This window comes from Neomonachus schauinslandi, chromosome 13 (genome assembly GCF_002201575.2).
Source record: "Neomonachus schauinslandi chromosome 13, ASM220157v2, whole genome shotgun sequence".
NCBI lineage: Eukaryota > Metazoa > Chordata > Mammalia > Carnivora > Phocidae > Neomonachus > Neomonachus schauinslandi.
Window position 1 is genome coordinate 78,645,091 of NC_058415.1, and position 27,155 is coordinate 78,672,245.

Genomic DNA, 27,155 nt, shown 5'->3' on the forward strand with positions numbered 1-27,155 from the left:
AGACCTGCTGATGTATACTGTAGTTCTGTACCAATTACTTGACCTCTCTGTGCTTGTTCTTTGATCTGCACAATGGGCGTAACAATCATATGTATAAAAACACGTGGCTGACAGTGAACTTGTTAAGGAAATGTGACTTAGCCTTACTCTTCTATTTATTTTTTAAAAAGATTTATTTATTTGAGAGAGAGAGAAAGAGAGCAAGCACGGGAAGGGGCAGAGGGAGAGACTCCTGCGGAGGGCAGAGCCCAACCCAGGGCTTGATCTCAGGAGCCAGATCAGGACCTGAGCCGAAACCAAGAGACAGACGCTTAACCTACTGAGCCACCCGGGCCCCCCTCAGCCTTACTCTTTTATGGAGTGGACCTCTTTTCTCTGAATAAAGCTGATCCCCTAACCCCCACACATGGAATGAATAAAGACAGCACTGCGCTGGTTGAAGCTGGGTGCGCAGCCCCCAAGCCTGCCTTCTGCTGGCTAGTGACCCCTTTGTGGGCCTGCTAGAGGAGAAACACCCAGAGGCAGCTCATACATGCCCTGGGAGAGTGGAGTCCGAAAGGCCTGGATTTGAATCCCGGCTCCTTCCTGAGGGGTTCCAGAGAGAGTAAATAAACCCGGAAGACCAGGGAGCTTTGGTCTTGCAGCCCAGAGGGAGGCAGGTGAGGCATCCAGGCATTTAAGGAGGCTCTCACTCTCAGGTGAGAACCTTGCACTCCCAGGACCCAACCATGGAGGGCCTCCTTAAATTGTTCATGGTCTGTGCCTTGTTTGTTCTACTGACTCCAGGCCCCTATCAAAGGCCCTCCATTCCTAGCTGACTGATGAGTTAACCCGGTGTCTTCACCACGGAAGATGGGGATGCTAAAATCTGCCTTGTCGAATAATTTTAAAATTAAATAGATAATACATTGTAAGCAACGAGAAGAATGTCACATGGCAGTCAGGGCTAGGGTCGGTTCCCTTCCACAGTCTGATGGATCAGACAGAACGCAGAGGCCGGGAGTTCAGGGCATATTCAGGAAACAGCGAGAAATCCAGGGATAGCCAGGACCGTAGCAGAGAAGCCAGAGACGATCCAGAAAACGGTCGGTCTGGACCACACAGGGCCCGGCGGGCCACTGGCAAGTACACCCTCCGCCCGGCATCCCCCGGGGCAACAAGAGGACGAAGCTAGCACCGGGCCTGAGCCTGCAGAGGCGGCAGGTGGGGGCCGCACTTACCTCTCCCGGGGCAGCTGGTGGTTGGGATTGTGGCGGCAGCGAACGCTGAGACCGAAGAGCTTGCGGGCCGTGCGCTGGATCTTCTGCCTCTGGGCCTCGGTGGTGCTCTGCAGGAGTTTGTAACGGTTCTGCAGGTCCCAGTCGTTGCCCCAGTGCTGATGGATGCTCCCTATGGTCAGGAAGTGGTTGCTGGGGAGACGCTTCATAAAGGATTTAAACTCATCTAGCAAGAGACAAAGGCCAAGAGAGAAGGGCTGAGCGTGTGGCAGCCCCCATCTGAGGTTGCCTCTCATGCTCAGCCCCACCTACCAACACAGCGGGTTTGCAAATAAAACTTCCTCCTTGGAGGCCCACGAACACTGCTGCTCCAGCCCACTCTGCTCTGACCACTCCACTTTCAGGGAGGGTCCTTTTCCTTTGCTCTCACGGGAGTGAATCTGCTGCCTGCATCGCCACAGAACACAGGGCTTCCCAAACTCCAGTCATCTGAATGCCAGCTTGAGAATGATAGTCACATCTCATTTGTACTTCTTTTTACTTAATATTTTCTTTGAATCAATTAAACCACTTTTTTTTACCCAATTCTGCATTAGGAAACCTCCATCACATGCTTTCAATAGAATGGGAGCTATAAAAATAAAGCTGGACTCATTGTACCTCATAAAACAATAAAATAAAATAAAGTTAAAAAAATAAACCTGGAAACACAAATACGATGAAAACCGTATTAACAGACCCTGGACCAATACCATTGCCAGCTAAATGCTCAAGGCCCTGCGCCTGCTCTCACTGAGACATACAGGAAGGTCATGAGTGACAGGTGCTAAAGGTGTATTAGCACCAACTCGTGTCATCCTCAGGGTTGAGGGAGAACTGCGGTGGGTCAAGCTCCCCACTGTGTGATCCAGTCATGCCGGAGGTTGTCAGTGTGCCCTTTCATGTCACGTCCCATTTTGGGGACACCCCAGCTGAAGAGATGGGGGCAAATCCTGGGTCTCTGGGGGGAAGTCTTCTGCCTCAGTGTGTGGTTCTGTGTTTCAGAGTTTCAGTATTTGCTACAACTTGACACGGCCTCAGAGGTTCTCTAGGCCAGCTTTCTGGTTCCGCACAGAGGGAAACTGAGGCTCAGAGCGGGGAAATGATTTTATGAAGGTAGAACAGCCTGCAAGTGACAAGAGGCAGGATGCAAATCAGAGCCATCATTTTTTTTTAATATAATATTCACCCCTGCCCCATCCCCACCCCCCACTATTGGGAAAAGAATTAAGAAGTTGATCATATTGCAGGGGAAAAAAAGCTAAATGCTTAGGGATATATATATATATATATATATATATAAAATATATATATTTATATTTATATATACATATATGTATTTGCAACTTAGTACTTTCACTTCGTGTTATAAAACCTACAAGGAAATTTCAGGTCCATTAGGCTTTCATTTATTTTTAAAAATGCCTACATAGCTTTCAACAAGCACCATCCTCAGTCTGAAACACCTAACCCATATAAGTGATTTTACAGCAAACCTATGAGGTGGGTACTTTTAGTGCCTCCTTTTATAGAAACTAGGACACAGAGAAGTCAGTTGACTTCCCAAGGTCACACAGCCAGTAAATGGCAGAATTAGAACTCTAGCCAGGCTCTGAATCTTATGCTCTTACTCAGCATTATACGCTTACTCTCAACACATAAGGAGAACCAGTATATTGGGAGAAACATAAATAAATAAAAGGTGCTGAAAACAGGACTCTCGGACTCCCACGAAACTTCCGGCATGTCATTGACAGCAGGACATGCAGGAGACCGAACCGCATTCGGCCCCTGAGCAGCTGTAGGACCATCATGCTTTCAGTACCTCAGTTTCCCCATTTGTCAAACAGCTATCTTGGCACCCCATGCAAATCTTGAGAGAGTGACATTGGACTGCCTCTGCCAAAATAGTTGTCGACGAACAGAAAGTGTTCAGGGGATGCATGGCGACGTAGGATTGGAAGGGTATCAGACGACTGTGCTGACTGATTTATTTGGGGAGCTGGCTGGAGGCAGGGGGCTGGCCCTAATGACTCTGTGCTCTTTGGCTGCCCACCCCTGCCCCCGTGGAAGAAATGCCACCCTGCTGCGGAAGGCTCTGTTGGCCTCGAAGGACAGAACAGTCGTTTCAATGAACCTGAATCTGGGTCAGATAGGGATGTATAATTTAAAAGTTAAAATGATTTAATTTTCTTGACTAGAAGTAGAACGGTTCCCTCCCAATAAGGGAGGTGTAGACAGACCCCCATTTGGGTGTGTAAACTAGGCTGGTTCTATTTGACCACCAGTGCTCTGACCATGAAGGAATCATTGGCTCTTCCCTTTTGGCTGGTCATTAATCCTCCCAAAGTCCCTGGTTGGCTGGGGCATTTAGGCCATTGCCTGAAATGAAAAGGAGGAAAACACACACACACAAGCCACCGATATAAGTGGAGATGGGTGGATTTGTCTTAATGGGTAAAACCATTCCAAATGGATAAGTACAGGATATCTGGAGCGAGTGTGTGCTATCATGGGGAGAAAGTGTGCCACGGAAATCGTTTCTGCAGCCTCTCAGCTGTGTCTCCTGACCCACTCACTGGAAGTGGCTTCTCTTCCTTGGGAATAGGATTAGATGCTAAGGATCCTTACTGCTTGTGCATACAGCCGATGTTCCCCTCTGCTTTTTAGCAATCGGTGGAATCTCTCTGCAAAAGCATTTTATCAAATGCCTCTCTTGTTTGAGGCCAAATAATGGTCGTAACACATTTCCATTATGAGCCTCTCTTCTCTGAATCCCTGGGATTTTAAATGGACTGATGGGTGCAGGTTCATAGGGCGGTCCCAGCTCCATGCGAGCTGCAGGAGAGCGGAATCGCTCGTGCATTGCGGGCTCCGTAAGCTGGCTGGGGGCTCAGAGTTCATGGAAACCAGTGGTTTTCCCACACAGCTCAGTAGAGCTGAGCTTTCACCTGGGGTGCACAGCGGCTCCAAGGTATGATTTTGTTCGATCAAAGGCTTTCTCGGCTAAAAATTTAAATAAATTCAAATATGAAAACCACAAACATGTCCTCTCATTTATCAGATGAGGGAACTGAGGCCCAGGGGGTAAAGAAGAATTAAAGTTACAGAAGCTGCTACAGGCACTGGATTTGGAATCAGGGATTCCATTACCGACCTTGTCATTTGCTACCGATGTGACCCTGGGGAAGACACTGGGTCTCGGCACCCTCCGTCCTCTGGGATGCAGGAACATCACTACTCGCTGTAATGCAGTTGTTGTGATAAATTTAAGGAATATTAAGTTGTTTTTTTAAAAAAAAAAAAAACAAAAACGTAATGCTCTCTGCATATATCCATTGATTTAGCAGATATCTGAGCTGGTATTAAATGACAAGTATTTACTTGGCATCTCTTCTTGGAAGTCTCAAGGCTTCCCAAGGTGTTCATGTCCAACGCTGAGCACAGTCTTTTTTCTGAACCTCCCAAGGTGTCCTAGCTCAGTGAATGGTACCAGCGTTCATCAAACTCTCTAACAAACATACCTAAAAAAAGCTCTTGAATCTCAACACCCATCTCTTCGTTTAGCCAATGTAACATCAAGCCTAACTATCTCGGCATCTCTGCATGTTCCCCATTTTCCCCACCTATACGATCGTGTTAACAATGTCACTGTCCTCTCCCCCCTAGGCACCTTAGGATGGCCTCCCACTGGCTGACATACACCCCCCCACTGATTTCTGCATCTCAGATGCTCTTCCCCAGCTCGCCTCTCCTGACCTGCCCGACCCGCCTGGCCACATTCAACCTCCCCCTCCACACACCTGATTAAAATGTCCTAATTATCTGCATGGTCATATGATTCATGTCTGACTTTCACACTCACTAGAAGCTCCACGGAGGCAGAGCTCCAACTTTGCCCCTCATCCACTTTATGGCCCTGGGAGACTGACTTTCTTCTCCTGAAATTCATGACCACGAATTTTCTTAACCACGAAAAGCAGGAAATAGCTAAGTACCTGAAAAGTCGCTTGAGCTTTGACAAGCTGTGAATTCTTTGGATATCTATGTCTGTAAGGATATCTACCTATATGTACATGTATTAAAATCTACACATATGTACGTACTTATTTAGACACACACACACAGAGACTTAGGAATCAACACAGATACTTTTGACTCTCCATTCTCCAAAGGCTTCTCTGTGTTATGTAGCATTACTCTCTCTCTGTCTTCTGGGTACCCTAGAGACAATACATCTTAGGACCACAAACTCGATTATGTGATCCACGGCTCCATTCGATGGAGATGGACTGAGTACCTCCTCCATGATGGACAGGGCTCTGGTCCCTCCCCAGTGAAAGAGTTAGGGTCACTGACTATTTCCTCAGAGTGGGTCCTAATTCCAGTTAGACAGTTTCCTTTCCTTGACTTGGCTCAGGGCCATTGATGCAGTACGACTAGGTTCTCTACCTGAATTCTCCAGGTCCTTATAAGCTTCGGCCCAAGACTTGGCCATGTTGGCCAGCGTGTACTCCATGATCTGGATGTCGGTGATGGGGCAGTTGCATTGTGGGAACTCCTCCGCACACTGACATCTACATTGGCTGTTCTGACACACATATTCCCCCTCCCCATTGCACATGATGTAGCTCAAGGCCGACTGGACAAACTTCTCTTGCAGATACTGAGGGAAGATGATCTGAAGACCTGTTCGAGAATAGCAAGAAAGGGAAAAAAAGAAAGGTTAAAGGAGATGTTTCATTAGCACTTTTGAAAGGTGATGCGTAGGAATCCGAAGCTGCTAGCTTTCTCCCTGTGTACTGTAACCAAAATATTTCTGGGCCTGCCTGGATCCAGACAGGGCCCCCTTGGCGAGGCCTCCAGTTGCAATGCTCCTACTTAGACTTCTCCAGGTCATGACCTTAGCCACCCCTGAAGGGCACACGTTATTCCGTAGCATTGGGACTGAGGCCAGAGCCAGATCTGGCCTACACCTTTTCCATTTGGGGACAAAATCCTTATTGAAAGCACATGATTATTGTTTGTTTTTTTTTCTTATTTCCTTCATTTCTTTTGTGTTCCTTTCTTCAAATATTTATGACCTCTATTTAGGAAGCACAGGTCCTGCGCTAGGCACTAGATCTACAGAGATAAAAAAAAAAAAAAAGACATGATCCTTGCCCTTGGGGAATTTACAGTATAATCAGCAGGGATAGACACGGGCACACATCATCATAACTTTATAGACCTGCAGCAGAGAAGGCCATATGAGGTGACAGGACAACAGAAGGCTGCAAATAACAGTGCTTGGATAGCAGGGAAGCCTTTAGAGGGGAGACGGCATTTGGGCTGGTTGAAAGGTAAATAAGAGATCCTCATGCAAAAAGAAGAACAGGAAGCACATTCTAAAGAGAAGAAGAGCAAGAATAAAGATGTGTATGTCTGGGAGTTGCTGGTGAATGAAATGAATTTGCGTGCGTGGGGGTGCACTGCTCTAACGGGAACAGGTTTCAGAGGGAAGCAGGTGCCAAAGGGCACATTTATCGTATGCTAAGGAATTTGGACTTCATCCTATGGATAATGGGGACACTTTGGTAAGTTTCAAGGATAAGAGTAATATAAAGACAGTGGTATAATTTAATAAGACCAGTGCATCATAAAAATAATATCAGTACAGGATGACATCAGAGAGAATTATTATTTTTTCTTCTTTGCTCTACACACAAAGAGGCCAAGGCTCATGGAGGGGAAGTGACAAGCCCAAGGCTACAGGACGAACACTCCGGACCACACCTCATAATCTTTTCTCTATTCTTGCCTAATCAAAGTCTTAATCCTGACAGCCGAGGATGGAGAAGGATTTCTCTGGGCACGTGCACTATTCACATACCCCTGAGATGTGACCATAACGGACTATGGCCTAGGGTGTCCAACTAGAAGGACAACTCTGGGCTAAATTAATTCACGAAAGCACTTTCACCTAAGACATTTCTCTCTACCTCATCTGGGGCTGCTGACAGTTTTAGCCACCAATGCGTATGCGGGTAAATGTTTAAAGACCCACTGTGTGAGAAATAACTGTGTTCTCTGGATTACATTTCTTTCTCATTCATGCTTCAGGGACACCTCCTCATCCTACTCATCAGGGGTTTGCTGAATAAGCTCGGCTTTTCTCTCCTTCTACTTCACAGTTTTGTTTCTACATTTTGTCCCCCTCTCTCACTTTCAAGTTATTTAAAAAAAATAAGTGCCATCATTTCATCCTGTCTTCATCCGGCAGCTGAAAAAGACTGTGTTCAGAAGGGCACTGTGGGAAAGAAGATGGTGCCTCCAGCCCGACTTACAGCAGGGACCCAGGAGGTAGTTAAAAGCTGGGCATTGCTGGTCAGGCCCCTCTCCTTACTCCCTACACATCTCGGGCAAGTCCCTCAAACTGTCTAAGGCTCTACTTCTTCTTTTGTAAAATGGAGATGCTTTGAGTACTTACATCAGAAGGTTGTTGAGAGGGCTAAGTGAAGAAATCCCTGAAAATTGTCCAGAACAGTTCCTGCCACATGGCAAGCAAACAGTAAATGTTACCCATTCCTATTTTTCAAGAAAAGATTTATTTATTTATTTGAGAGAGAAAAAGAGAGCAGGGGGAGGGAGAGAGAGAATCCTCAAGCAGAATCTCTGCTCAGCGCAGAGCCCAATGCAGGGCTCGATCCCACAACCTTGAGATCATGACCTGAGCTGAAATCAAGAGTCAGACACTTAACCGACTGAGCACCCAGGTGCCCCAATTCATTCCTATTTTTGATGATGATGATGATGATGATGATGAAATCACTCCTGGGACTGACGTTTTTTAACGTGTCGACAGGACCTTCAGGATAAGTGAACAATAGCTGTGGGTATTTAATCAGAAGAAGAAAATAGCAGGCAGTCTTGAGCTATTTGCAGGGACTTCATAAGACGTAGAGTTTAGAATTCTGTGCCTGTTGAAGTGGCATGGTGGTGGGGAGTACGCAATTCAGGAAGGCGGATCTGCATTAGTCCACATGTTCTAAAGGACAGAAGGAGCTGTAGGGCTTGGGCGCTGCGGGCTGCCAGGCTGGGGGTCAGCTCCACACCAGTGGGCAAGGGGTCCGCAAGAAGCGACGGCTGGGGAGGGCTCACCGGATAAGAGGGTGATGACACAGACGCCAAAAGATGGGGCCAAACACATCAAGCAGTAGAGTCCCTTGTCAGCTAAGTCTCCAATTCTTTCAGACTATGCATTATTGAGTCATTTTATCTGTATCACGGTTTTTGCTTCCAAAGCAAAATTTATTTTTAGCTGATCCCAATCCCCTATAGGCATCTGAGTCTATGGATTGGGGTTAAGTTTCTGTTGGAACTCTATGGACTATACTCTCAGTCCTATTTTTCTAGCTTGCTCATCATTTTCTTTCTCCCTTTTGTAGGGGATAAAATATTCTATTCTTGGTCCCAGCCCAAAAGGAATTTGGGGAGAGCATTTTTAGAAAATTGCGTCAAATCATTTCTCCGTTTGGCAAGGATACAAAAGGCAGTATTACCTACCCCATTTAATGCCAACTGAACACAGATGAAGTTTGGGGTTGGGGGGTTTCTGGGAGCAGCTGAAACACAAAACTGATTGCTCTTTAAAAATGGAAACTCAGATCATGCCGAGCTGTCTCTGAGGCAGAATCTCCTGGGCAATTTTGAAAGAGAATAATGAAGACGTAGCAATTAAAAAGCACTTTTCTGCAAAATGTCATTACTGTTTAAAGTTACATAACCATTTCGACAGCAGCGGAGGTTCACAGAGCAGTCACCGCCGGAACTGTCTCCTGATGACCTGTGTCCAACAAAGGGGCCCATTGCTGACCTCCAAATTGGCGCCTGAGTCCTGCCGGCTTCAATGGGAGTCATAAATAACTTGGAGGGCGATTTGGCCTGTGGAGCCACTTTTTGAAAGATATACAGCTGCCGGCTGGGGTGGAATATTCTGGCCCCACAGTTCCCAAAGACACACAGAGTGTGGGGGGTAGAGGAGGAAGAGAGAGAGAGAGAGAGATGGGCCACCATTATTGCTGAGCATATAAATTTTGCCTCAAAAGACCCAGGAAGGCAATAGCTGAGAGTTTCACTTGAACACCAAGTCACTCGTGCTGAACATATGGGATATCTCCCCCTAATCTCATTATACTTTAAAAAAAAAAAATCTTGTTATACTTTAAATTGGAATGTTTCACTGTTCTGCGAAGTGAGTGGGCAATGTAGATGTGGGAACATCCACGTCATCTTCGTTCTCTTCTCCTGATTTTTGCCTGACTTTGTCCCTTGGTCTTCCTCCCACCTCACCTTCAACACAGACACCTCACAATCTTTTTTTGTATTTTACATATAGTCTTTGTGTGAGGAGGAATGATTTCTCCTCTCTGTCACACGGGAGGATATCTCCATCCCCTTGCTTCCTCACTCCTTCTTCTTAATATTCTGTTTTTTTTTTTTTGAAACACACCAGGCATCCTGCCCTTCTACGTTCCCTCCCTTGTGCGGGTCTTGTTCTCCCCATGGTCTCTGCACGTGTCCCTCCCTGTGCCAAGAATCTTCTCTCCCCAGATCTCGGCATGGCTCCCTTGTCTTGCAATCCAGACCTTCCCAGATCCCCCAAATTAAAATGCTTCTTTTATTTTCATCATACGATCAGTTACTGACAGAAGCGATCTTATTAATTTGTTTTCATATTTTTTTTCACCTCCCCCATTAGAGAGTGGGCTTCAGGGGGACAGGGGCCTTATCTGTTCCCCTCAGACCCTCCCTCAGAGTATAAACTGAGGCCAAGCCCAGCAGAGGCTCCAGACACTCATTTGTTGGATTTTCATTCAACAGCTATTCTCTTTTTCACCCCGACTGGAAAAAAAGAAAAGAAAAAAAAAAGTTGTCCCTAAACGCTTTGAGGATGTTGGAATTGGCCCAAAGCTGGCCTGAAGCCCCACACCCAAAGTAACAGACTCAGGCCTCAAATCCAGGAATTGTGAATGCGTTTCAGAACCTTGAGGGCCCTTCCGGCTCTGAGGCAGGAAAGAGCGGGACCTGAGACAAACTCCTGCCTCAGTGTCCCCATGGTGGCTCTGGCGCAGAGTGGTCCCTGCCGATGTCTTAGCCTCTCTGAAACCCACAGGCTACTTGCCTGTGAAGTTCAAGTCCCGGGACCACTGCGAAGAATACATCAGCGGGAAAAGCATAAACAGCACTCAGCAAGAACCTGGCTGCTATGGGCGGATGTTTGTGTTCCCCGCGTGCCTATGTTGAGGTGCTGGTGTTAGGAGGGGGGGCCTTGGCAGGCGATTAGGTTCACATCAGGTCACAAAGGTGGGCCTCCACGATAGGATTAATGGACATAGAAGAAGGATAAGAGATGGGAAAGGTCTCTTTCTCTCCCTCTCCCTCCATGGACACCCACGAAGGAAAGGCCATGTGCGCACACAGTGAGAACCCAGCTGTCCACAACCCAGGAGCGTGCCTTTCCCAGACAATGAATTTGCCAGCATCGTGATCTACAGACTTCCAGCCTCCCGAACTGTAGAAATGAAGTCTCTCGTTTAAACCACGCAGTCTACGGTATTTGTGATAGCAGCCCAAGCAGACAAAGACAAGAGCGTAAGTAAGTGATCAGTAAATTCTAGGCACCCCCGTGTATGCCACATCAGAACAGAATCCATTCCCTGGACCGAACTTGAGTCTTTCCTGGAAACATCCTCCCGAGTGGCCCCACTTGGGCTGGTAGGAAACCTGCCCAGAGTGCCCTGTCTCTTAATAGCATTCTAGGAATTATTATAGGTCTCTATTATTTATCATTCTACTGGTTCTACTTCAGGGAATCTTCCTCCTTCTCTTTTATCTTTCCTTTTCTTCTCTCCTTCTCGGTCCTTCCGTGTGCTGGGCACCGAGCCATGGACACCGGGGTGAATAAGGCGGGCACTCCCTGCCCTCGCGGACCTCAGGGCATAGGGAAGGAGGCATGTAAACTGCTGCTTGGATGCAGGGAAACCCGTGATCTACCAGAAGCACGAGGTCACTCGGCGAACGCAGAGGAAGCACACCTAATCCACACTGGAGTAGGGGCAGTCACAGATGCTCTCCTGGAGAAAGTGGCATTTGGGCTGAAACCTAATGGAGTCACAGGAATTAGGGGATGAGAGGTCAGCAGGAAGAGCAGTTTAGAAAGTGGGAACAGCATGGGCCAAGGACTCAGGCAATAGAACTCCCTCCAGCTAAGGACCAACTTTACCATCACCTTCCTTTCTGATTAAGGTTCACCCTTTCTTGTTTGTATGTTTGCTTCCAGGTTCCCTAGAGAAGAGATGGTGCCTCAGAGAAGATGAAGACCCTGAAGGGAAGAATGACAGAGGGCAGAGATCTGCCAGCTCATTAGAAGAACAGCATTGCTTACAGCAACAGAGGTCAAGGATCCTTGTCCGTTACAGACAAAGAGTATAGATGGGATTCAGAAAAAGAAGTGAGGGCTCACTGCATTGTTGAATTTCAACCACTGGGCAGCTCTAGGGTAACAGAAGAACTTTCAGGGGATCCCTACATTGAATTCCTTGATACCTTCAAGGACACAGTATTGCTGCCCAAAGCAGGTACCTGGTCCAAGCGACTGTGCCCAGTGAGCTGGGGAGACAGGGGGGACCCGATCAACCAAGCTGAAGGTGCCTCTAAAACTCGGGGGGTGCAGTCCAACCTTCATCTCTGACCCTGATCCTGCTCTTATGCTGTGAGGAACTCTTAGCCTCTTTCTCTTCTTTCAACAAGTAGTACATGGGGGTTTGTTGGAGAAGATGCTTCCACCTTTAAGGACACAGAGGGGCTACTTGGAGATTCAAAACTAAAGCACAAAATCCAAGCACAAGGGACAAAGGCCTGCATTGATGATTAAAACATAAAAAGCAGCTTTATGTCTGGAACATAGTAGGTGTTTAATAAATATATTTTAAATATTGAATAGGGGTGCCTGGGTGGCTCAGTTGGTTAAGCGTCTGACTCTTGGTTTCAGCTCAGGTCATGATCTCAGGGCTGTGGGATCGAGCCCAGTATCGGGCTCTGCACTCAGTGGGGAGTCTGTTTCTCTCCTCTCTCCCTCTACCCGTCCACCCTGCTTGCCCTGTCTCTCTAACATAAATAAATAAAATCTTAAAAAAAATAAATATTGAGGGGTGCCTCGGTGGCTCAGTCGGTTAAGCATCTGCCTTCAGCTCAGGTCATGATCCCAGGGTCCTGGGATCGAGCCCCACATCGGGCTCCCTGCTCAGCGGAGAGTCTGCTGCTCCCCCTCTCTCTTCCTCTGCCCCGGTCCCTCCCCAACTTGTGCTCTCTCTTTCTTTCTCTCAGATGAATAAATAAAATCTTTAAAAATAAATAAATAAATATTGAATCAGCCAGTGACATATTACGAAGATGAAAGGACATAAACCTGAAGATAATAATTATGGAAGACTTCGTGATGTGTGTGGGATGTGGGTAGATCCTGAAATACGAGCATGGTTTTTAGTAGATAATGAAGAGGAGCCACGGTGTTCCCTGCAGAGCGCATACCTTGAGCAAAAACAGGTCAGTGTCTGAATACCCTGGATCAATCAAAAGTCTTGTTCAAGGCAAGAACCATGTATCTTTCTGTTTTGTTTGTTTGTTTTTTGGATAAACTTTGTTTTATTTTATTCTATATCACAATTACCTAAAATAGTAGTAGTTCTGATGGATGTCCTTTTTTCTGACCTATTTCCTTGCCTACTAAATGCACAATTTCTTTTAGTGCTAAGAGAAAGAGGGGAATATACAGATTCTATTTTGGTTGAGTAGAAATATTGTTCTATCCTGTTCTTGCATCAGAATGTGGCCCCCTGCAGATACCTCTGAGCCCCACAGGAGTCCCAGCTGTTGCCTTGTACCTGCTAAGTTCTGCTTGTCAAGTTCTGTCCATTTCTGAAAAGCAGGAGGTGGGGAGAACAAAAAGGCCTAAACCTTTTGCAGAAAGTCAGCCTGATCCCCTTCCTTGTGAAAGCCCAGGGATCTCAGACTGGCAGATAAAGGACTTTATGGCTCCAACACCCATTCTGAACTCCAAAGTAATGAAGGCATGCAGGTCAATTACCCATCTGTTTGTGTTTCTATTGCTGTGAATTACAGTATCCATCGCTGACAGCTCATTGGAGTGGAATGAAAATAAGACGATAATTCACCGGGTGAAACCGTGCAGAAAGGGCGAAAAGGCTATGATCTCATTCAGAAGTTCAGCCCTGTCTCCGTGATGGGTCATTTGCACTCGGTGGGTGGGGGGGAAAGGAAGAAAGGCAGCTACCTGGGGGCAAAGTGGGTGGGTTCTGGCGCCCCCTTCTGGATAGAGTAACCTTTTGTGTTCCCAAGGATCATCCTCTATTCTGTGGGATCTCAAGGAATAGACTTAGAACCCTTAGATCAAAGATTCAAGTAAATGAAATTCAGCACAATAAAATGAAAACTTCTTTAATATCAGGAGTTTTGAGGGATGAAACAGGTTGCCTTCGTAGGTAGAACACTGCTCATCGACTGGACGTGTACAAGCAGAATTTAAAGAACCCAAGGCCCACATGGCATGAGGTTATCATTAACTTATATTTGATCCCCATCCCGGCAGTGTCCTCCCTTCGAAAAAATTATACACCGCACCCCCCCGCCCCCGCCTCTGCACTCACATGGGTTCACACGACACGTTTTGGCCAATGAAATGTTTGCACAAGTAATGGGTACAACTTCCAAAATAGCTAGAAGAACCGACACAACCTTGGTTTTCTGTGCGTCTACTCTGTGCAGCTGTTCATTCACTGGTTAAGCAAAGATGGATTCGGCATCATCGGCGATGCGCCAGGTAATCTTCCAGACCCTGGAGGAAGGGCAAGGAACTAGAAGCAAAATCCTTGCTCTCATGAAACTTTCCGCTTAGTGCAGGAGATGGACAATGAGGGGGCTACATAAACAGAGGAGGATTTATGCTGACAAAAGGATTGGGGGCAGGGAGACTTCTGCATGACAATTTTAACTTTCTTTTTTTTTTTTTTTTAAGATTTTATTTATTTGTCAGAGAACAAGAGAGCACAAGCAGGGGGAGCCACAGAGGCAGAGGGAGAAGCAGGCTCCCAGCTGAGCAAGGAGTCCGGTGTGGGACTCGATCCCAAGACCCTGGGATCATGACCTGAGCTGAAGGCTGATGCTTAAGCGACTGAGCCGCCCAGGCGCCCCCCGTTATAACTTTCAAAGAGAGAATATGGTCTAAACTCTGAAATCACCAAGGATGTGAAGGCCAACATACTTTTTAAATTCAATTCCTTAAAATTTCAACGTGAAGATACCCTCACAGAGGATATTAAGAAGAAGAGGTTGATTCAATTTAATTATAAGCTTCTTCACACAAGTCATGATAAAAACCAACCCTGATTATCTATAAAACTCTGTGCTACCCGATCCCTCGATCAGCTGATGTCTGCAAATTCTTCTCTATTTCCCATTTCCTTGCTACACTCTGCCACACCCCCACACCCCCGCCACTGCCCCGTACACGTAGAAAGTTCTCTCTTGCTCAGATTTTGCCTCCAGCTCTTATTAACTGCAGGACGTTGGGAAGCTAACATCAAGAGGCTTAACATCTCTGCTTCTGTTTCCTCATTAAAGCTTCCATGGTAGGGTCCACGTAAAAATCAAATAAACCATTTTGTATCTTGACTCTGGTGGTATCTTCTGGCTGGAAATTTCTAATTCACAGAACTCTTCACCTCAAAAGGGTGAACTTTTCTGTATGTAAATGGTACCTCCATGAACTGGAAAACAAAATTAGATAACACAGGGAAATCTCTTAGTTTAGGATAGTTGTTGGACTAATGTCACTTCTTGTCCTCACCCTGTCTTCTATTGCTTTCCCTGGGGGCCTTTGGCAATCTCAGGCATCTCCTCCGTTGGTAAGTAAAAACACCTTGCACACAGCTCAGATTCTAACAGAACACCTATCACACCACATTACGTGTGTTTATGTTCACGTTCCTCCTGGTCTGCGATCTCCTTGAATGCCAAAGGCAGTGCCTCGTTCATGTTCCATTTCCCTGTCAGCCAGCACATTAGTGGGTTCCCAGGAAATATGTTTGAATGAAGGCGAATTGAGACAGAACGTGTTTCAGAGAGGACTGTGGTTCTCTGCCCTATGGCTCGCACGCCCCACCCCTCTACAGCCGTCCTTCCTGAGTAGGACCTGTATCATCTTTCCCAACATTGTAGCTTAAAATCTAAAGCTATTTCAACTTTGACTCAGGACTGGAAGGAACAGGGGCTCAGAAGCATCTGAGAAAAAAAAAAAAAAGGCAACACAGAGCCAAAAAACATCCTAGGAGAACAATGATGCTAAATGTCCTGACTACTAATTTTAGCACATATTCTGTTCAGGATCCATTGCTACACGTTATGACTCTTAAGAACTGTAACTGTTCCTTACATTTCTTTGCATTCTTTGCAAGATATCAAGCACAGTGCTAGATCATAGTGGGTGTGCAAAAATAAAGGTGCTCAATCCAGCAACTTAGTAAAGTCCGTTTTCACTCACCAGTTTATTGAAACAGGTGCTGAACTTGATGCTAGAGATACAGAAACTAAGACAGTTTTCTGATCTCAAGGAGCTCCAGTTGGGATCAAGATACATAAATATAAAATTACAGTAAGATGCACAAATAAATATACACAAGTTTCAGTAGAAGGAAAAAAGAACCCTCTACTTTTATAAGAGTAAAGGAGTCTGGAAAAGTTATTTTGGACAGGGTTGAACCCAAACGGCATGAATAGTCCAGCATTTGCCAAGTTGTATGCTACAGAGCCATAGATCTGCAAATGTAACCAAGATCAAAAACATTCAGGAAACTCTGTATTTAATCTACCTCTTGAGACTCATAATACACAATAGCACAGTTAAGGCACTGAGAAGTCCTGCAGTAAATAAGTATGGTTTATGCTGTTTAATCCGATGTTTCGGTATTATTGAGCTTTTGTTAAGTTACTGCGTGGTAACAACCTCAAAATTACAGTGGCTTACAACCACAAAGGTTTATTTCTTGCTCGTGTTTTATGTTGGCTGGGCTTTGGCTCTATTCCAGATGTCTTCTTCATTTTCTTTCTTCCAAATTTTTATTTAAGTTCTAGTTAGTTAACTTATAGTATAGTATTGGCTTCAAGAGTAGAATTTAGTGATTCAGCTCTTACATACAACACCCAGTGCTCATCACACTAAGTGCCCTCCTTGGGGTGCCTGGGTGGCTCAGTCGTTAAGTGTCTGCCTTTGGCTCAGGTCATGATCCCGGGGTCCTGGGATCGAGCCCCGCATTGGGCTCCCTGCTCTGCGGGAAGCCTGCTTCTCCCTCTCCCACTCCCCCTGCTTGTGTTCCCTGTCTCCCTGTGTCTCTCTCTGTCAAATAAATAAATAAAATCTTAAAAAAAAAATAAGTGCCCTCCTTAGTGCTCATCACTCATTTAGCCTACGCCCCCACCTCCTTCCAACAACCCGGTTTGTTCTTTATAGTTAAGAGTCTCTTATGGTTTGTTTCCTTCTCTCTCCTTTCTTTTTCCCCTTCCCACACATTCATCTGTTTTGTTTCCTAAATTCCACATATGAGTGAAATCATATATTTGTCTTTTTCTAACTCACTTAGCACTATACTTTCTAGCTCCATCCATGTCATTGCAAATGGCAAGGTTTCATTCCTTTTGATGGCTGAGTAATATTCCATTATATATATATACATACATACCACATCTTTCTTTCTTTCTTTCTTTGACAGAGGGGAGAGAGACAGCGAGAGAGGGAACACAAGCAGGGGGAATGGGAGAGGGAGAAGCAGGCTTCCCGCGGAGCAGGGAGCCCGATGCGGGGCTTGATCCCAGGACCCTGTGATCATGACCTGAGCCAAAGGCAGCCGCTTAACAACTGAGCCACCCAGGCGCCCCACATACCACATCTTCTTTATCCATTCATCAGTCAATGGACACTTGGGTTCTTTCCATAGTATGGCTATTGTTAATAATGCTGCTATAAACATTGGGCTACATGTGCCCCTTCAAATCAGTATTTTTGTATCCTTTGGGTAAATACCTACTAGTACAATTGCTGGGTCATGGAGTAGCTCTAGTTTTAATTTTCTGAGGAAACTCCACACTGTTTTCCAGAGCAGCTGCACCAGCTTGCATTCCCAACAACAGCGTAAGAAGGTTCCCCTTTCTCCACATCCTCACCAATATGTTTTTTCCTGTGTTGTTCATTTTAGCCATTCTGACTGGTGTGGGGTGGTATCTCATCGTGATTTTGAGTTGTATTTCCTCTAGACTCAAAGGAGCAGCTTTGCTGAGGTGCATGCCATTATCATACAGAAGGAAAAGAGCAAAAGCCATGCCAGACAATGTCTCCTCAAGTGTCTGCTAAGATGGAGCATGGGATATGTTCTTCTACATTCTATTGGAAAAACAAACCAAGTGGCCAAGTCCAGTGCCAACTAGCTGGGAGGTATACATCTCCCACAGGGAGCACTGTGTGGTCACATGGCAGTGCATTGTCATATATAATCCTCTTAGGGGAGAGAACAATGGAGTCATGCAATCTACCATAAGATAAACTTATTTTTGCACCAAACTTTTTTTTTTTAATTCAATTACTATATGATCCAACAATTCCATTCTTAAGGTATATAGCCAAAAGAATTGAAGGCAGGTATTCAAACAAAAACTTGTACATAAATGTTCATAGCAGCACTATTCATGAGAGTCAAAAAGTAGAGACAATCTACATGTCCATCAACCCATGAATAGACAAACAAAATGTGGTATATCTATGCAATCAAATATTAACTCAGCCATAAAAGAACAAAGTACTGATACATGCTACAGTATGGATGAACCTCGAAAGCATTTTGCTAAATAAAAGGAAGCCAGGCACCAAAAAAACCACATATTGTGTTATTCTATTTATATAAAATATCCAGAAAAGGCAAATCCACAGAGACAGAAAGCAGACTAGTTGCCTGCGGCTGGAAGGTAGGGGCAGAATGTGAAGAATGACTGCTTCATGGATACAGAATTTGTATTTGAAATGGTGAGAAAGTTCTGGAACTAGAGAGTAGTGTCCGTTGCACAATATTGTGAGTCTACTTCATGTCCCTTAATGAACTGTGCATTTTAAAATGGTTATGATGTTGACCTTAATGTAATACATATTTACCCCAATAGAAAACCGAGATTCCAAATAAATTGATTCGACAGTTCAAATTACTTTAAATCAGTACATATTTATTGAACACCTATTATGAGCTAAACACTGAACTAAAGAGAAGTGAATAATGAACGCATTAAAAAGGGTGTGGTTTCTACTCTCAGGGATGTTAATTACAAGTGAGTAGTGGTATGTCTGATTGTGCACATTAAGACAAGGTAGGCTGTATCTGGAAAACAGTAATCAACGATAAAGGCACATGGAAAGTGCTGTGTTTGCAGTGCCAAAAGAGAGCTTAATTCTGACCAAGATGCACTGTGACAAAAAAATAAGGATTGATTTAATAAGCTTAAAAAATAAGCAGGTACCGTATCTACATGGAATCAATGCATTAATTTTCAAGGGTGGTTTATTTAGGTTTGGGGCATCCTGATGCCTGATTTTCTGCCCACCGATGAGACCAACAAGAAATCGAATGGGACATGGCTATTAAAGTAGACCAGATCACCACACTGACTATTTATCAGTCAGGCTTTCCCTGCTGTGTACTCAGCCACAGGTCTATTCGAAAGGTATAGACCCACATGCTAAGAGATGAGTCCTCATATCACTTCTCTCAATACCAGCTTCGATCCCATCAGAATTTCCACCTCTTCCTGTACAAGTGTGAGTCTTTAGTTTACTGAATGATTCCAGACGTCCCCGGGTCAGAGGTAGCATTGGTATATATATTGCAAGGCCTTAGTCATCTCTGTTCCAGGGGTATTTGATCCTTCCTGGTTCTGGGTCTTTTTGAGAGCATGAGAATAGCTATAGAAATGGCATACCAACAAACGTATACAAGTTAGCAAGTAATTTGAGGAAAATCATAGACTTTCCAAAGTGAAGAGCAGAACCTTATAAGCACATAGGGCTATGGATCTATTTGCTCTATTAGAAATCATGATTCTGGGCGCCTGGGTGGCTCAGTTGGTTAAGCGACTGCCTTCGGCTCAGGTCATGATCCCAGGGTCCTGCAATCGAGTCCCACATCGGGCTCCCGGCTCAGCGGGAAGCCTGCTTCTCCCTCTCCCACTCCCCCTGCTTGTGTTCCTGCTCTCGCTGTCTCTGTCTCTGTCAAATAAATAAATAAAATCTTTAAAAAAAAAAAAAAAGAAATCATGATTCTGATTTATATGTTTCAGGTTGAGAAACAATACGGTTTGAGAGCACTGACATTGAGTGGATCTGGGTTCAAATCCCTGTTCTGCCACCTACAAGATGGTTACTTAACTTCTGTGAGCCTCAATTTCCAAATCTGGAAAATGGGCCTTCGTTGAAGTTTACAGGAGATACTGATATAAAGAAATGAGCTCTCCCCCTGGCACATGAGAATTATGCAGTACATCGTAAGTGTAATGATTATTTTATTTATTTATTTATTTATTTATTTATTTATTTTTTATTTTTTTTTTTAAAGATTTTTATTTATTTGTTTAACACAGAGAGAGCACAGTAGGCAGAGCAGCAGACAGAGGGAGAGGGAGAAGCAGGCTCTCCGCCAAGCAGGGAGCCCGATGTGGGGCTCGATCCCAGGACCCTGGGATCATGACCTGAGCCGAAGGCAGCCGCTTAACGACTGAGCCACCCAGGCGCCCCATGTAATGATTATTTTATATGAGACCTATTGGCTTTTAGGTTAGGTGCTTTCTACATGTTTTCCAATTAAATGTAGAGCAATGGCCCTGTGGCAGGGGGGTTTTTATTCCTGTTTTGCCGATCAGAAGACCTAGAGAAGCTCAGGGAATTAACAAGTCCAAGGTCTCATCACTCCAAGTCTGCCTTCCGGATCCTCCCTATTCTATCTGTGTTCTGATTGAGTCTATAATTGGTATCTTCAATCCACTTCTTAAGAGGAACTCCGGTTCTCCCCACAAGGCTGAGAACAGAGTGCTTATTGGCACCTAAAGGAAAACCAATATTTGGATGCAGCCAACTGGGTAGAAGTCGGAAGCCCCCTCAGTCATAAAGACACTGCTCTTTAATTCAGCAGGCCGTATAGACAGAGCCACGGTAAGGCAGAAACACCGATTCCTAGCAGTGCCTCCCAGGCCCCGCTAATCAAACAAGAAGGGCCCTCATCACAAGCCACTGCCTGTCCCTGGGCTGATTCTGCTGAGGACTCACCCCAAAGCTGGGGACTGGAGCGGGCACTGGCAACAATCCCTCAGCGTTCCACCCCGGGGTCCCAAGGCCACATGGAGTGATGGGGGGGCGGTGTAGTACAGAGGGGGCTTTATGAAAAAGAGACCTAATCATGTCCTGCCCCCTCGTCCTCTACTATTGCAGTTGGGCAGGGACTTATTCCCATTCTCCCCACATCTAGAAATGTGTTGTGCTGCCTCAGAGCTCCCTAGAGAGGTAAAGAAGCCTTGGAGCCCAGGCGACAAGGAATCAAAAGCCAGGGGAACCTTGGGAAAGTGATTTTACCTCTCCGAGTCTCGATTTCTCCATTTGTATAATGGGGAGCATGATCCCTACCTCACAGTTGATGGGAGGGCTGAACCGGCTAACGGGTATAAGCACAATGCCTAAGTGGGAAAAGCAGCTCAAAACAATGTTAAACATTTCGACACCCTGTTCCTCTGTTTCTACTACTTGTCGTGGGATGAGTTTGAAAATAATCCTCTTCACTCCATTGATGATGCCCAGCTACTGAGGAAAGGGATGGTGGACTGTGCTTGTCTTCCTCAGCCTCCTCCTCCCGCTCACCCTGTGCTCCTTCCTTTACTCTCTTCTGCTCTTCCTCCTCTTCTCTCAAGTCCCTTCCCCTCTTCCTCTCCCACTCCTCCATCCTCTCCTCTGCCCTCTTCCTTCTTTCTCTCCCTCCTTTCCTCTAAGTCCCCCTCTATCTATGGCTACTTGAGCACCAATCATAAGAAAACACTGAACTGAGCAAATACATATGGAGTTCCTACATCCATGGCACTGTTGAATAGAACAAAAAGCAAAGTTGGCAAGGCAAAAAAATCCCTTTTCTAAAGAAGCCTATCTAATCTAATAGAAGAAATAAAAACCCAAGCCCAGATGAATATGTTGTAAGGTGAATAAAAACAAATAAATCATGCCATAGAAGAGGTCTTAAAAGAGGCTTTTCAAAGGAGGTGACGTTTGGAAGATTAAGGGACATAACTCTTGCCTTAAAGATGTAATATCAGATGCGGTAGAAAAGGCGCATGCGCTTTTGAAGAATGCTGTCTATGCACGTGAAAAGATGCCTATAATGAAATGTAAGAAATTCTATAGGCCTGGAGTAAAGATATGAGTGTGTGTTGGATGGAGGGATATGACAAAGACAAGAAGACAGGCAAGAGTTTGAATATGTTGCCTGAGTGCATGAGTGATAGGAGCTAGAGCCTAGTCTGGAAGGAGCTAAGGTTTCAAGCTGACACACAGGAAAAGAGAACAAAGAAGAAGGTAGGGGAAGGGGGGGGAGGAGAAAATGATCTGAAACCAACAAGTGAAATGCACCATTTGATTATCAGGGTATGAGGAGAAGACTCTCAAAGCACAACAGTCTCCTCTGGAAGAGCAGAGACTAGATGATGCCTGGTTATACCATTCCTTCATCCCATAGCCCTTACTGCCTACCCTCCCATCTTCTAAAGATCTTTGCCTCCCTCCTGTCCATTTTTCTCTTTTGGAAACTGCGACGGGGCTAGTGTTTTCACTCCTATTTCATTAAGAAAAACATCACATGCCAGTGAATCTAAGGTACCGTTCATTGTAAACATATCACTGGTTTATGGACATTGAGAAAAATCAATGCCTGTCAATACCCTGCCAATTAAACCATGACACACCATCAGTTATAGGAAACATTCCAATTTCAGAGAGATTAAAGTCTGAAAAAATCATGCAACTGATATCTACGAAAAGTAATCAGAAGTAAAGTACGTGAAAATGCCCCCGAACATCACATCTGTGATGCACCCAAATACTCTCCTTTTCCTCTTTCCTGTGGATGAGCCGCCAGGCACTCTTTTCTAAGGCAAATAATTCCAGCCATACACAAGACCCTACTCATTCTTGCCTGTTCAACTATGACCCTAAAAGAATCCCTCTTGCTCAGGGAATCAATGTTTCCCTCTCTGAAGAATAATTCCCATCAGCATATAGAAGTTTTGTGGCTTCTTTGTTAAAAAAAGAAGAAAAGCTCACGGACTCGCCATCGCCTTCTGCCACTGTGACATTTGTTGGATTTCCTCTGTAGCGTCTCTACATCCCCTTCACTTCCTCTCCTCCCATTCTCTACTGAACTCATTCTCCTCAGGCTTTCACTACCATAATTCCATTGAAAGATCCCTGTCAAGTTTACCAACGACCTCCGTGCTGCTTAATCCACGACTCAGTTGTCAGTCCCCATCTTAATCATCCCATCCACAGCATTTGACACAGTTGACCACAATCTCCTGGTTGAGGAACACTCTACTTGGCTTCCAGGATAGCATAGTCTCACCACTCCCTTTCCGCCTTCTTGGCCACTTCTTAGCTTCCTTTTCTTGTTCCTCATTATCATCCCATTATCCCAACCCTTCAATATGAAATTCCCCATGGCTCAGTAACTGAATTCCCTCTTTTTGTTTTTATCTCCCCTCTTCTCCAAAGTCATCTTATCCAATCTCACATCCTTAAATATCATCTCTATGCTAATTTATATTTCTAGTTCTCCCCCCAATCCCGACTTTCCAAGCGCCCACTCAGCATCTGCATTTGTATCGCTAATAGACTTCTCAAACTTGGATCACCCAACTCCTCATGTCTTATCAAAGGTGACCTCTCCCACAGTCTTCACCGTATCAGTAGAGCGATTCCATCACTGCAGTTGCTCAGGCCAAACTTTGGGATCATCCTTTGCTTCTCTCTTTTTCTCACAAGTCTTTCTCAGTCCACTACCAAATAATGTCAGCACTACCTAAAAATGTACCCACAATGCAATCACTTCTCAAAACCTGCATCACCGCTATCGTGGTCCCTGCCACCATTTTTGTCTCACCTTGGTAAACACAATAGCCCCCAAACTGGGCTCCTTTCTTGTGTTCTTGCCCTCTCTACAGTCTTTTCCACACAGCAGTCATAGTGATTCATTTAAAATGTAAGTCAGGTCAGGCTACTCCACTGCCTGAATTTGTAATGGCTTCTCATTTCATCCAGAGTCAAGTCTAAAGTCTTTTTCCATGGTCTACAAATTTCTACATGACCTGTTCCTTCACCATCTCTTCGATTGTAAAGAAAATATATTTCTTTGTTTACTTGTTTATCGTCTGCTCCCCTAACACCCACACACTAAATATAAACTCCCAAATGACGGAGACTTAGCTTATTCACGGCTATATATCCAGCTCTTAAAACAATATCTGACATGTAGTTGATATTCAATAAATATTGCTAAATGAATGAATGTATGAATGAATAAATTTATGGATCATCCTAGATTTCAGCAAAATATTCTCTCTGCATCCCTTTCCACATCAGTGAGCTACTAAGGCACAGCTCTGCTCTCCGTATACCTCACCAGATGGATACTAGATTAAATTACATGACAATGTCGGCAAAACACTCAATGGGCTTCTTGGAGAGAGAAGGATCAAAATAAGAAGTTATCATTATGCCATTAGCGTTATTATTACCAGTTTGGCTGTTGCTGTTTGGACTACTAATAGCCTGTGATCACTTCTACAATCCTGTCATTCTCTTTCTAGTGTCCTCCAATCCTCTTCTTTTCTTTTTCCTCTTTCCTTCTACCTTTGCCCTGTTTCGCGAACAGCTGAGGAAACGCCACAAGGTGAATGCCATTGGAGTGCCATTCACATCATCCTCGACCCACCAAAATAAACCTCTGCAGAATCTCTCCTCCCAGCCTCCTTCAGCGGAATTAGCAGAGGACAGAGGAAGACAGAACACTAGCATTTTGAGAAGGAAGAGCTCTGAAGGCAGACTGTCAGGTTAAATGTCAAGCTCAGTCACTTACCGAGTGACCTCTCTCACCCACGTCCTCACCTACGAAGTAGGGGTGTTTATTTACGCCTTCCCCGTAGGAATGGTGTGGGGCTTAAAAATGTAACAAATGTAATTCTATGATGTAATTCAATGTAAGTTAAGGTAAATAAAAACCAACAAATAAATATGAATATAATACAAATAAATTCACACAGTCCCCGGCACATAAGGAAACACTGGATAAATATTAGCTATTATTATTCCCGACTCCTCTGCCCTCAGTCCATGCAGCTGTCTTCTAGCTGGGCTGGACCACCTCCTGCTCTTTTATGTCTCTGCCTTATTCATGTCTTCTCTTTGCAGAGGATGTCAAGATGGAGCACATTATTAAATAAATGTTTAATAGATGCATATTCTATGCACAGAAATGTATACATATAAATCATGTGTGTACAGCACTATGAATTTTCACAAAGTAAACACACCGTGTGCTGCCATCCAGATCAAGAAGCAGAACATTATAAATACCTCCAGAAATCTCTCCCGTCTCCTGTTAGGCCCTTATTCTTCCTCCCCAATGGTTAATGCCCTCTGAGCTTCTAAAACAATGCATTTGTTTTTACTGTTTTGACCTGTATAGAAATGGAATCATCACAGCATGGACAGTTTTCTGTCCGGTTTCTTTGACTCAATGTCATGTTCATTAGATACTTCCATGTTGTTGCAGAGAAGTTTATTTTCTCCCATTTCTGTGTTGTAGCCTATCATATGAATCCATCTTCTTCTTGATGGGCAATTGGGGGCTCTTTCCATTTGGAGGCTATTTTGAATAAAGCTGCTATGAACATTCACCTCTTTTGGTGAACATAGGTCCCATTTCTGTTGGGCACATTCCCAAGAATTGTAATTTCTGGGTCACAGGACAAGGACATATTGAGGTTTTAGTAGATACTGCCAAAAGAGTTTTCCAAAGTGTTTGTACTAATGTATTCTCCCACAAGCAATGCATGTAAGTTTCCACTGTTCCACACCATCACTCCTTGATATTGTCAGTGTTTTTCTTTTGAACCATACTGATGGCTGGGTTAGAATACTGAATTGTGGCTTTAATTTACATTTTCTGAGCGCTAGAAAAACTCATCACCTTTTCAAATGTTTATCTGCCATTTTAATAGTCTTGTTTGTGAAATGCCTGTTCATGTCTTTTACCCATTTTCTTGTCTTACTGGATTGTCTGCCTCTTTCTTGTTGGTTTTAGTTATTTATATATTTTGCATAAAGTTCTTTGTCAGATACACATAACACAAATATTTCCTTCTACTCTGAAGCTTATATTTTCATTCTATGAATAGCAGCGTCTGATGAACAGAAATTCTTAATTTTAATGTGGTTCAATGTATCAATCCTTTTCTTTATACTTAGTGCTTCTTGTACCCTATTGAATAAATATCAGCCAATCCAAAAGTCATGAGATAGTCTTCTGTCTTATATTTAAGAAGCTTTTGTTTTGTTTTACCTTCCACCAAGAGAGTATTATTCTTTCTCAGATATTTTTTTTCTATGACTCCTCTACCTAACCAGTCTGAGTGAATTATTCCCTTTCCTAAATCTCCATAATGGTATGCATTATTTTTATTATCTCTATTATATTATATATTACCTTGAATCTTATGTATTTCTCTGCTCTTCTTCTCTATCTCATCTCCATACTCCATTCACCAGATTATCCAGATTCTTCCCGGTCTTCTCACTAAATTCTGGACATGATGCCTGCTAAGTAACTCTAAAACTGGTCTATTTCTCTCAACCCCTGTGCTACCTTCATGGTCTGAATCTGTGACATCTCATCTCAAGTGCTGCAATAGCCCCTCACTGGTCACCCACCACCAATCTACCCCCGTCTAAGTAATTGACTACATGACAGCCAGAGTGATCTTCCAAAAATATCAACAGCCCTTTCACGGTGCCCATTACCTTCAAATTAGTGTTCAAGTCATTAATGTGATGCAGAGGCCTTCCAGGATCTGAAGGATTGTTTGGCTTTTCCCACCATTGGTGTCTCTGCTTTAACCTCTTGAGACATTTTCATTTCCTCCTGTGCTCCTTTATAAAGACCTTGTCTGCCTCCATATCCACACCCCTGTCTCCTCTTCATCCTCCAGTTCTCATCCTATGCATCTTCTCTGATTCCCTAGTAGGTTAAGTCTCCATACTGTCTGGTACCAGGAAGCCCCAGAATTTTCCTCCATTACAATTCCTTATGCCTATTATTGTTTGTTTAAGCCCATCTTCTCTAATAGAATGAATGTATACTTCCTTGGGACATGAACTGTGTCTGTCTTGTTCACCACCATATTTTATGCCTAGTTCAATGCCAACATGGGTTCTTAAAAAATATGTCTATCTATATAGATATATAGATATGTCTGTAGATATCTATATATACATATATACTTGCTGAATTAAGTTGAACTGATTGTTACTTATATTCTCAGGGATTAGCATTGGATTCGGCACATAGTCAAGCTCTATAAAGGTTTGGTGATTCACTGTCTTTATAAAACCCTAGAATCAGTAATGAAAAGGACTTTAAGACCACCTACTTCAACTACCCAACCCAATAGAATGATGATTAAATAATATCTATAACAGGGGCGCCTGGGTGGCTCACTTGG

General features: G+C 44.3%; 1 protein-coding gene across 1 annotated transcript in view; it reads right to left on the reverse strand.

Annotated features, from left to right (window-relative positions):
- Positions 1–27,155, reverse strand: part of BRINP1 (BMP/retinoic acid inducible neural specific 1) — a 171,670-nt gene that overhangs the window by 23,453 nt on the left and 121,062 nt on the right. Inside the window, exons 6-7 of the mRNA XM_021691503.1 lie at positions 5,709–5,945; positions 1,221–1,443 (exon numbers count right to left, since the gene is read on the reverse strand). Of these exons, the coding sequence (XP_021547178.1) occupies positions 1,221–1,443; positions 5,709–5,945 (460 nt within the window). The remainder of the gene's footprint in view (positions 1–1,220; positions 1,444–5,708; positions 5,946–27,155) is intronic.